Below are 12,676 nucleotides of genomic sequence, written 5' to 3' on the forward strand. Positions count from 1 at the left end.
AATAAAGGAGCTTTCTACATGAAGTATCTTATACTTCATAAATGAAAGTGCCCTTTATTTGTTTCAAAAGTCAATCCTAGCGTTTGTAAAACGCTAGGATTTACTTTCACTTTAAGTATTGGGAAATTTACTAGAGCCTGCAACATTCTACACAGGAATACACCTGACATGCTTTTGATTTGCAAAATCTTCTAATTGAGCAAATTGACTGTTATAAAATTAAATCTTTTGCATTGCAGTGCTTAATTGCTGTTATAGTCTATAAGTTTAAAGTCCCTTTAATGGCTGGAATTGAGAAACACGTCTTCAGAACAAACAAGACTACTAATTTCCCAATTACTCATATACATTTCAAACATAAACACACAGAAGCCAAATTCCACATGGATTTTTATTAACATACTCTGTGACATGCCGAGCGCGGCGGGGTAGGGGTGCGATGCTCTGTGCATGCCGTGGTATCCTGTATTGTCAGCAAGACCTGTCTTCCAGTCCTATCTTCCAGTCATTAACAACATTTGTTCCACTTCAAATGACCAGAAGAAATGAACCTTCGCTCTACTGCTGAAGCTGCTTGTTTTAAACCCAATTGGGCCTTGAAGAGCCATCATTCTAACCTATTTTTTGCATAAATTCTTATTATTCAATTTCCGAGCTGCATTGTTACAGCTTGACAGGAAATTTTCCATATAATTTGGTTTTGGGATAGTAAAAAAACTCAAAACATGCAAATAATATCTGGCAGAAATAATACACATTATCCTAAGGATCAAAACAATGATCCCATATCAAACAATAGTTTAGAATATCATATTCCCTAAAGGGACATTAAATACATCTTGCTTTTTGTAAAAATGTGCTTTGTGTCCCCAGGTAGCCAAAAGGCAAATTCTGTAACATAGCTTTTCAAAATGCTGCAAAACAGTAACTGGGTTAGGCTGTTGCAGCATGTTGAAAACCAAGATTATTTCATTTGCTTTTTGATCTTTGTAGAACATACCTCCCAACATTTGTGACTGGGTATCAGAGACTCACGAGGTTGATGGGGGAATATCACCGTTTTGTTGCTGGAGCTTTTTTTGGAAGGGATGGGATCCTGGGTGGTTAGTGGGCGGGATTGTGGGTGTGTTTGGGCAGTTTATGGGTGTGTCTGTGTGCTTTGCAGGTGGGGCTAAGGGAAATTCTGCAAATAGGGACATGTGACCCAGAGGGACAGTGCTCACAATCAAGGACTGTCCCTCTGAAATAGAGACAGTTGGGAGGTCTAGTAGAGAGTGCAAGATAAGCAAAATGTTTCAACAAAAGAGGTGTTAAATGTCCTTTTTATTTTCAGTATAAACATCTAACCTCATAATGTAAATAGTATTTATTATTATATTAAACACATTTATCACAATATATTTGCCGTCTGAACCTGTATGTAGAATAATATCGGGTGATGAGCACCTTTACAGATCAACAGACCCAGACTGTATTATCTGAAAAAAAAAGACCTCAATATTGTATGATACTGGATCGTATACTGTACAGCACCTGAGAAATTTTAGCCTACATAGTGCAAGATTACAAGTGGCGCACTACATATTTTTAAGTGCAGCCGTATTAGCAAGCTTATTACAAGTTGAAAGTAAAAAGTTAGCAAGCGAGTGAAAGACTAACACACACTAACTTCAGGATTTCAGATATCGCGACCGCTCTAACTCCTACCTATAGACTTCTATGGTGCACGCTACAAAAAATAAATCAGCTATCACTCACTTGCTAACCCTCACTCATTCTCTAACCCGACACTGCACTAGACCAACGGCGCTAAACCCAAAGATGTTCTTCACATAAAAGAAAAACATTTTTTATTTTAAAATATTTAGAAATACAGTATATACAGTTTTATCTATACCTATATGAATTTATACAGATATATATATATATATATATATATATATAGAGAGAGAGAGATATATTGTATATACAGATATATATATATATATAAATAATAAAAATAACATTTTCTTCCATGTAAAGAACAAAGAAATGTAAAATATTTCCATTAAAACACATTTTAATACATTAAAATGAATAAAAATTATATTGCATTTTTAAGGGTTTATGACTGGAAAGGGTTCAAAAGAATATATATATATATATATATATATATATATATGTATTCATGTATAGGTATGAGTAAACATATATATTTACACATATAAACACGTAAATACACGTAATGTATACATATATATATATATATAAATATAATATACACACATATACATATTTAGACATATGTGTGTGTATATATATATATATATATATATATACATACACAATGGAGCCCTTTCCAGTCAAACATCTTGTCATATACTATATCCCTTTTAACCCTTTTAAAACATTTTAATAAATATTTAAATTATATATTTTTATTTTTTAAAAAGTGTATATATATGTGTGTAAATACTTTATTTGAATGTGTTTTATAAGTACAATCCATTTTAACCCTTACAGTTTACTTCAGTTCTCAAGTAGCACTAAAAATTCTAGCACAGTTTTAGCTTTTCCTCAAGCGCAAACTATAAATTTCAACTTGTAATATGAGTGTGTTTGCAATTTGCATTGAAAGTAGAGGTTGCGCTCAAGCGAAGTTGGCTTTTGCTACGGACGCTAATGTTAACACGGTCTAGCGATATTGTGAATCGTGACTCCCAATATCATTAGTGCACCACTTGTAATCTGGCTCATAGTGTAGAGTATCTGGGATAATGTACTAAATATTCTATTGCACATGGGAGAAAAGATTCAAAATTGTAAAGACACTGTGAGATTACATTTATAATGTCTGAGATATGTAGCCAATTCTTTTAATGAATCTGAGGTGTGATTTCAAATCTGTGAGGTCATCTTCAATACTGTGATTAGATCCCATAAAGTATATGGGAACTAGTAAATAGTGCACAGTATATGTGTGATCACTCTGGCACCGTTTGTTAAATTAGACTCCGTCTTTCAGTATTTAGGTGATAAGACTCCATGTTTTAATATGTGGGGTAAATTGTAAAAATCATTAGGGGCCCTGGCATAGCAGTCCCCATAAGCAGGTGCTAATAACATCATATGGAGGGGATTACGTTGAGTAGTCACATAATTGAGGCAAGCCTCTCTTGTTGCATTCACCCTCACATGCCCTATGCTATGTGTGAGGTATTTGTGCAAGGTAACTGCTGGTCACTAACACTCAGTTACTTGGCTTATAAAAAGGCATTTCAGTACTGAGTTGTCCAGAATATATACGGTTTACGGCTTTAAAAAATGTGTATTGCAGACCATGCAGAGTCACAAAACTAACAGCAATTTACTGGTACCCACCACTCTATAACCCATGCCCTAGGGAACCTCTGATTTAAAATATTAGTGTCTGTAAGGTCAAGAAGGTCATAGATTAATGTATCTATACTATGAAATATAATATTGCTCCTTATATAGGACTGTGCAGTATGAAGAATTAAGAGAGTTCAGAAAATATATTGGATTTTTAAGCAGAGCTATAAAGATCAGATTATATATCATGCAAAGCATTTTGGTATATCAGGTCCATTCATTATTTTTTTCTAAGACAATGATATTAAGCTCCATATTTACATTGTTAGAGATCGGCTGCCATATTTTGGTAGTTAAAATGTAATGCAGTATTTGAAGGAATCCATCCTTAAAGGGACACTAAACCCAAATTGTTTCTTTCATGATTCAGATAGAGGCCCATATTTATCAAGCTCTGTACGGAGCTTGAAGGGGCGTGTTTCTGGCGAGTCTTCAGACTCACCAGAAACACAAGTTATGAAGCAGCGGTCTAAAGACCGCTACTCCATAACCCTGTCCGCCTGTTCTGAGCAGGCGGACAGGAATCGCCGGAAATCAACCCGATCGAATACGATCGGGTTTATTGACACCTCCCTGCTGGCGGCCGATTGGCTGCGAGTCAGCAGGGGGCGGCGTTGCACCAGCAGCTCTTGTGAGCTGCTGGTGCAATGTTAAATCCACATTTAGCGAGGTCTTGCAGACCTGATCCGCACTGTCGGATCAAGTCCGCAAGACCTATGATAAATAGGGGCCAGAGAATGCAATTTTAAGCAACTTTCTCATTTACTCCTATTATCAAATTTTCTTCATTCTCTTGCTATCTTTATTTAAAAAGCAGGAATGTGATGCATAGGAGCCGGCCCATTTGTGGTTGAGAACCTGGGTTATGCTTGCTTATTGGTGGGTAAAAGTAAGCCTCCAATAAGCAAGCGCTATCCATGGTGCTGAACCTAAAATGGGCTGGCTGCTAAGATTTACATTCTTGCTTTTAAAATAAAGATAGCAAGGGAACAAAGAAAAACTGATATAGGAGTAAATTAGAAAGTTGCTTAAAATGTCATGCTCTATCTCAATCATGTAAGAAAAAAATGTGGGTTCAGTGTCCCTTTAAGTTGTACATTTTACAGTATTCAGGAAATAAGAAATTGTACAAAATTGTTGTATCAATCTATTAGACCACTTATTTTGCTGTATTTGAGAGTTCAGATCATAAGTAATATTTATGTTTTTTGATATGTTAGTTCAATATTTAGATGACTGGACTCAAAGTGAAAACTGAGATGTCAGTGCACTTTAGAATGAAATGTGTGAGGTTATACCCCACTGTATACAGCATGTCACAAATGCTCCCATATTGCACATAATCTTACAATGCTTAACACACAATATTTGTGAGATTAGTGAACAGTAGGTGTAAAATTGAATACCATACTGTCCCTTTAATGTATGCGAGATATTGTAACAGAACACAGTACTGTATATGGGATGTCATGCCCTACATTTTATCTGGGGCATTGCATATTATATCATGAAATTCCATATTTTGTAGTTTCTAGATGTGACTAAATAAATGAAATATTGTATCACTCCCTTGCAATGTACATTTTTTGGAAGAGAAATCAAATTTTGAAAAATATGTGGTGTGGATTTTGCATATTACATTGTTCAGAGTGCACAGATCTGACACTTAAGTGGACCAGGAAGAAGTATTAAGAATTGTAAGGTAAGGGGAGACAGTGCATAGTTATATCGGCAATTACAGAGCAAGTGCAATTAGGGTTTTCTAATAGCAAGGCGAGGAGTTAGTAAAGTATTAGAGGAGTAGCTATAGAGAGTTTATTGGCGTGTTTTAAAAAGGACAAAAGGTCATAGTACAAAATTTAGTATCGTTTATATATCTGAACAGTTAATTAAAAGCCAGGTGTGTTCAAGTCTTAATGTGATTTAGAAACTGAATGAGAGTCACTAAAATTCAAAGAATACTCCAAAAATATATTAAATCTCTTATGCTTCTGCTGCCTTAGATTCATTCAAATTTGGAGAGTTTCCTCACTTTAGTAAATCAACTAAATTTGAATACATTACTGAGTGTGTTTTTTTGTTTCCATTTGAGAATACTTAGTGAATCTAGCCAAATCATCTATCTTATGCTGAGTAAGTATAGGCTTATGCTTAGTAACCATAGCTATAACACTGAGACCAAACCTAAATCCACAAACTATGGCTCAGACTCCAAGCTTCACAGGCAGCAGGAGAGCGCGGGCTTCACTGGTCAGTTCTTTGAAGTGGGATCTATAAGTCCTGATACCGTTGTTATGTTTTGTATGAGTGGCAGAGGCCAGTATTGCATTGTGTCAAACACCATCAGGATTTACATTTTTTTTGCATCTCACTTTAAAGTAAGGGGATAACTTAATTTAAAGTTAAACCTTAGAAAGTCATTTCACTGCTGGTGCAAAAAAAGCTGTGTCCAGCATTAAATTGTATAACACCACATGCTGCATTCGATTTGGTCTCTTTCCCAATGACCACACATTTTGCAGACAGATGCTTACAGGGCAAATGTGTCTCTCCTGAGACTACGAGAAGAAGCTTCACAATGCATTAATTTCCCAGTGGAGGATTATCAACCCCCATCAACACCTCATGGTGGGTAAATCTAGCACGGAGAAGGTTAAACCTGCAACCAGCCAGTACTCAAGACAAGTTCAACATGGCCCCGCCTCTGCAGAGTGGCACCGCTTAGCACCTTCTGCCCTGCAGCAGTGTGACTGTCAATGCAATGCTCAATAGGGCAGTGCCCGCTCCTCAGTTACTCCTTGCAGGCTGAGTTCAGCTAGCACATTGTCCAAGTAGTTGAGATCTGGGTATCCGTGGCCTGTCAAATTAGACCCAAACTCTGTCTTGTGATGAATCTCATTCCACACCACTGTGTTAGATTCGCCAGTTGTGCTCGAGGTGCCAATAGCGAATATCAGTCGCCGGTCCCATGCTGCCACCAGCAAACGCAACACCTGCAAAAGACAGAAACACATAATTTCTTCAAGAGCCATCTGCTTCTTGAGGCATATTCAAGATTTGGGAATGCTGTTCTTTCCCTGTATCCATCTCATAGCTACATCTGCTGGTATTATACAGGAAGCGCTTACAGTGATTTTTTGCTTTCACCCAAAAGAACATATTAGTCAATTATAAAATTCTTCGGGGATAATTCATCATATGCAAATACTTTTTTTCTTTCTTTAAATGGGTGGAACTTAATCATATTAAAGAGCAAAGTCTTTTTTTACAAATATATGCCCTCTGTAATACATTATCACTTCATATAAAGGTGAGTAGGGAAGACTGATAACTTCAGGCCAGTAAGTTTAATATTATTAGTGAGAAAATTAAATGGACAGTACATTTTTGTAAATGTGCTTAGCAATCAATTACTAATTTCTTTTTTTTTCCATACCCCTGAATTTGCCTGCTGTTCTTTTATCCTAGCCATTCAGCCACCAAATACTATCCCCCCCCCCCCTCAAATTGTATGCCACTGGGTGTACAGCCAATCCAAAGCTATACTGCCAGCTGTATTGAGAAATTCCAGATAGCATACTGACACCTCTACTTACCATGCGGTAAGGCCCAAATATACTAATACACCGCTGCTTGATAACTGGAGAGAATAGTGCATTCTACTATTTATCAGTGAAGTGGGCAGTACAGCCTTTGATTGGTTGTACTGCCCAGTGGCATAAGATTTCAAAAACTGTTTTGGCAGATATATCAAAGTAAAGTTTCAGCCATTATCAACTTCCAAACAATAAAGCTGTTCAGCAGTTGCTGGGGTTTGCTAACGCTTGCCACAGGCTCATCTTGGACTTCTTTAAGGTTCCTCCACCCATTACCAGTCGTATATCTCAGCACTGTCAGGTTTTCTTACTTCTGCTGAATGACTACATTTGTTGTCTCAAATTTTGCTGCAAAATAAAATGTCTCCGTTTCCCATTCCCAGTAGAACATAGTCTTCAGCCTAATAGTTTCCTTGATAAGCACATTTAGCTGCTGAAATAGCTTTCTTGTGAGATTGTCTGCCTTTATGGTGTCACCAATAAGGTCAATTCATTTTTGGAGTTCAATTCATAATTTCCTCAGTTTACCATCCACAAATCAAATATCAAGTTAAAAGGTCTAATCAGATACTTGAAAAATGCCTCTATTGCTACTTCAATATTTTGGATGATTGGTCTAATTATTTACAACCTATAATAAGACTTGTGAATCCACTACTCGACAAACATCATATATCACCAATTATGGTCATATTCAATCCATTTCCCACAGTGTTCAAGTTATTCAGCAATTGGTTCAAGTTCTTCAGCAATTGCTGAAGTCTGCTCAGATCATGATGAAGAAATCTGTAGATCTTTGCAGACAACTTGCCACTGTGTACATGACATTATGTGACTGTCCTCTCAGAATGTGCTCCTGCTTTCTCCTTCTAAGAAATTCCCCCATTCCTATCATTGTTTATATAAATCCAGTGACTTCCAGTACAGCTTCATGACATCTTCATGAATAAAAACATTTTCAATTTCACATTTGATGTTCTTAGTCCTTATTGTCCTGTTTCTCTTTATCAAGCCCCTGTCTCAGTGAATGTGGGGTTGAGTTTGAAGCCAACCCAAATTCACTTAGACATGTGGAACATCCTGAGTATTGAAGAGTTTTTAGTGTAAGAAGAACCAACAATAATCAGCTTCCAACATTTATACTAAGGCTTCTGATTGTCCTAGGCCTTTCTCTAGGCTGTGCTTAGGGGCTGTAAGGGCTTCACTTACTCTTGCATTGGACCACACTCCTGCTACCACAAGTATCTGCACTTTTCAGTTCTCATGCCCACCATTTATGCTCTGTTTTATTGTCAGGTGTGCCTATGTGTGCTAACACTTTAATGAGCACAGAGCATTTAAACTTTTCTGTCTATTTCACATCAATTGTGACGCTTAGTTGTCAGGTTTCTGGCATCTCAGCACCTGGAGCTGTGAATTCTGTGTTTCCTGCCCTGATCCATTGACTGCGCCATCAATTCTGACCTATTATTTATGTTCAGCCTTTGGGTACTGACACACATGCTTACTTAAATTATTTCATTATCCATTTCACAGAACCCGAAACAGAAAGAAATATCTTTCTCTTACCTTTCTGCCTTTTTCATTATCTGGCAAATAGCAATGACGCGGAAATCCTCTAGCAGTGAACTTTCTTCCGGGGTTGGGATGCTCAGGACCCTGGCAAGAAAATATTAAAGAAAATATCAATCCTACAATCCTCTTTTAAATTTACAGAGCATCTTTTAATTAATATTATATAACTGTTAAGAGCATGTGTTTCAACATTAACTCTTTCAATCCTGATGCCCAGTGATGATCATTTTCCTGGTTGATACCTGCATGCCACTGGGGATGTCATAGACAATGCGGATGGTCTTCCACTCAGAGTAACCAGGCAAGGAATGGGGGATTACATGGAACTCCATCTTCCCTGGAGGCTGTGTGCCCGTCTTCTCTCCATAAATTGCTTTACAGGTGGGGCACTGTAAGCTGCCATCCTAACAAAAGAAATTATGCAAATGTCTTTATCTGTGTTTATGTAAAGAGATATAAAAACCCCAAATTTTCTTTCATGATTCAGATAGAGTGTAAAATTAAAAAAAAACTTTTGAATTTACTTTGTTTTCTTGGTGGCCCTGATATTCAAAGATTCACCAGCTTGGAGAGAAATTGTAGTTCGGAATTCACAAGGCTGAACTCCCTGAATTTTCAAAAGAGAAAGGGCGGAACTCTCCAGCACGGCGAGATCTCTCTCATTTATGAATGTGAAGCAGAGACAAGCCCAGTGCAATATAGCACTGCATGATATGAGAGTTTAGTTACATTTACACTTTGTGCATTGTAGTTTATATTACTATACATTTTAGATTGGGTCCTTTCAGTATTATTGCATTTACTCATTTGTAATTTTATACATTTATATTTTGATCTAGCAGTGATTTTACATATTCTGATTCTGATTTGAAAGTTTCTGTGTTACTTTAATAACTTAGGATCATACTTTGTATTAAATTACATTGCATTTTTATTTTCTCCATTGTAAACTAACAGTTTTAGAAAGGGGCAGGGCTCACCGCTAGCAGGGGCTGTCAATCACCCCGATCATATCGTATCAGGATGACTTCAATCCGCTACCTAAATGGTGGAGGACAGGTAAAAGAGCAGTGGTCTTATGACGGCTGCTTCCTAACTCGTTTCAGACGAGCATCTGCTGCTTCATAAATGGTGCCCTATGTCTGAAGCTCTCACAAGTCTTGTGAAATTTTCTAAGCATTTTAAACAAGCTGATCTCACTAATTTATCTCCCAAGCTGTATGCAGGTGACGTTTGCTCAAAATTCCCAATACACTTATTTTAACTAACAGAAAAGTAATATATACTAAAATATAGACAAAAGCAAGTTAAACTGTAGTGAAAACATTTCAGTTGAATTTTGAATTGATGCAAATGGAGCCTTTATATTAGCCCCAGGGATTATCCAGTTACCTTCTCTCTCCCATGTAAAATGTTGTATCCCAGAGAGCTTCATTACTTTCTATGGAAGGCATCTCACTAGGATTTCCAGGTTCCTACACTTTTCTTTGAAGATTCAGTGAGTTCTGCCCCTGTGAATGATGCTCTCTGGGAAACTGAAGCTGACAGTTTTTCAGTTTTATTTAAATAAAAGAAATATAAATCTAATTTATAAAAGATACACATATATATACAAAGTATGAGCCTAATTTGTTAAAGTTGCACAGAAACTGTAAAGGCATAATCACAGTTTGAAAAATCACAATCCTTAATACACTGCTGTATACAAAATAAAATACAAAATAGAACGTGCAAAGTTTAAATGTAATAAGAGTTAATCTGAAGTGTAAATTGACATAAAATAGAAAGCACAAAGTGTAAATGCAGCAGAGCTGTATTGAACTGGGCTTGTTTCTCCTTCACATACACAAATGCAGGGAACGCCCCTTGGAGAAGTAAACCAAAATCTGCCATTTTAATATTTCACTAGGGATCTTGCAGTGATGGGGGATCATTTTAGAATATACCAACTGAGCGGATTGTGATTTTTCAATCTATGCCTTTACAGTTTCTGTGCAACTTTAACAAATTAGGCTCATACTTTGTATAAAATGATTTATAGACAAAGCATGCAATTAAAAAAATAAAAAGAACAAAAAACAACTTATTTGCTCTGTTTTCTTACTATATATTGTTGAAGAGAAAATCTAGGTAGGGTCATAGCCTGAGGTGCACTCTATGGCATCAATGTTTGTAGCAATGCTATACATTGTTGCAAATACTTCTGTCATCGGATTCTAAAGACATGTGCACACTCCTAAGCCTACCTAGCATGAGCGTCCACAGGTTTTCCACCCCACCAGGATTACAAACTGCAGAAAAAAAGACAATTAAATGTCCTTTTTTATCCCCTGAATGAAGCTCCATTTTAGAGGAAGAAGCACAGTATTTTGGGAGTTACATAGCATTCTGGAATTTATAGTTCACAATTTCCCTCTCAATATTGTGTCACTACAGGTCTGGACTCTAATTCCCAGCATATATTGTACAGTTATTATGTTATATGGTTCCCAGGTTGTGTGGTTCCGGTATTTGTCGTCTATTTTTTTACCTACTGTGGTACTTACCTGTGCTCTCCTCTCACATGCTGCCTGTTTTTTTACCTACTGTGATACTCACCTTGCAACCTTGCTGTCTCTGTATATTTTTACTAGTTACACCTTCAGGCACAGCAGCATTCAGCAGTGCTGATTGTTACCTATGGGCATGCATAATATTGCTAAATGCTGCTGCTACCTGTGTAACTGATAACAATAAATACTAATCAGCAGCACACAATAAGGTATCTCATTAATGGAAATGTGCTCTGAGTTAATACTTTCTGAGTCCTAATCAAATAGAGGAATGTTTATTTTGCATATCTTAGGTAATGTACTGTTGGAAGTTTTAGGCTTTTTGTCTGTATGTTATCGTATGTTGGTTCTTTTGTGTTTTATTTTATATTTTATCTTTATATATATTTTATCTTTATATAATGCAACAGACCAAATAAGCAAAACACGAAATAGATTAATATATAAAACTATATGCTCCTTATATATTAATTTATAAGTTAGGAGTCTGGCTAAAGACATTCATTTTATTACATCCAAAAATAAAAAAAGAAATGTATTAAAAGAAGTGTATTAAAGTTTAGCATATAGTGACTCCAAAATGTATAGTGTATTTTGGGATCATTTTCATCGACCCCTGATTTTTTTTATCTATCAAATTGACTGGCCATATTTCACTTTTTTGTCCCCACCCCAAGAAACAATTTTGGAGACCCCCATGCTACTTAGGTCTATTCTTTAAGAAAATAATAATAATAATAAATAGTATATATATATATATATATATATATATATATATATATCTGTTTTGACATTTCTTTCATTCCCTTGGTATACTTTTTTACATTGCATGCTCTATATGAATCACAACATATTTACATTTTGACTCTACTGTTCCTTTAAAAGTGAGCAATGCAAACAGCAGAGCAACTGAATATTAAAGGGACACTCAAGTCAAAATAAACTTTTATGAATCAGATAGAGCAGCAGTTTAAAAACACTTTCCAATTTACTTCCATTATCAAATTTTGCACAGTCTTTTAATATTCACACTTTCTGGGGAACAAGATCCTACTGAGCATGTGGACAAGCTCACAGAGTATACGTATACTAGTCTGTGATTGGCTGATGTCTGTCACATGATACAGTGGGCCGGAAAATGGGAGAATTTTTTGTCAGAAACAAATCTACTGTTTATTTGAAATTAAGAGTAGGTCCTATTGCATTGTCTTTTAATTATGTACTTGTTAATTATGCAATTCTTCTGCATTGAGTGGTCTTTTAACGTGCACGTAAACCACAGCCAATAAAAACTCATACTACAGAATCTTCAGTGAAATCAGCAACACTCCAAGCATAGGTGATCAGCAAATGCATGTGCACACATATTCTGTCATGCTGTCAGATGGTTACATGAACTTTAGTGAAATCTTTTGACATAGGTATTTATAGAAAATAAACTGTATTGCAAATATGCTTTCAATAGTATTTGAAATAATAAAACAAATCTTAATGCCTCGATTACAGCAGTTAAGATTGTGTGAATAGGTCTATATCAACTTTAGTGGAATTCCTCTGTCTCAGTCAAACTATTAGGGGATC

General features: G+C 36.1%; 1 protein-coding gene across 1 annotated transcript in view; it reads right to left on the reverse strand.

The window, feature by feature from the left end:
• Nucleotides 1–4,706: 4,706 nt before the first annotated feature.
• The window catches only part of DTX1 (deltex E3 ubiquitin ligase 1), a 189,385-nt gene continuing 181,415 nt past the window's right edge, over nucleotides 4,707–12,676 (reverse strand). The window contains 3 exon segments of the mRNA XM_053702173.1: nucleotides 4,707–6,365; nucleotides 8,538–8,627; nucleotides 8,786–8,947. Coding sequence (XP_053558148.1) covers nucleotides 6,138–6,365; nucleotides 8,538–8,627; nucleotides 8,786–8,947 — 480 coding nt within the window. The 3' untranslated portion in view covers nucleotides 4,707–6,137.

Source organism: Bombina bombina, chromosome 2 (genome assembly GCF_027579735.1).
Source record: "Bombina bombina isolate aBomBom1 chromosome 2, aBomBom1.pri, whole genome shotgun sequence".
Taxonomy (NCBI): Eukaryota; Metazoa; Chordata; class Amphibia; order Anura; family Bombinatoridae; genus Bombina; species Bombina bombina.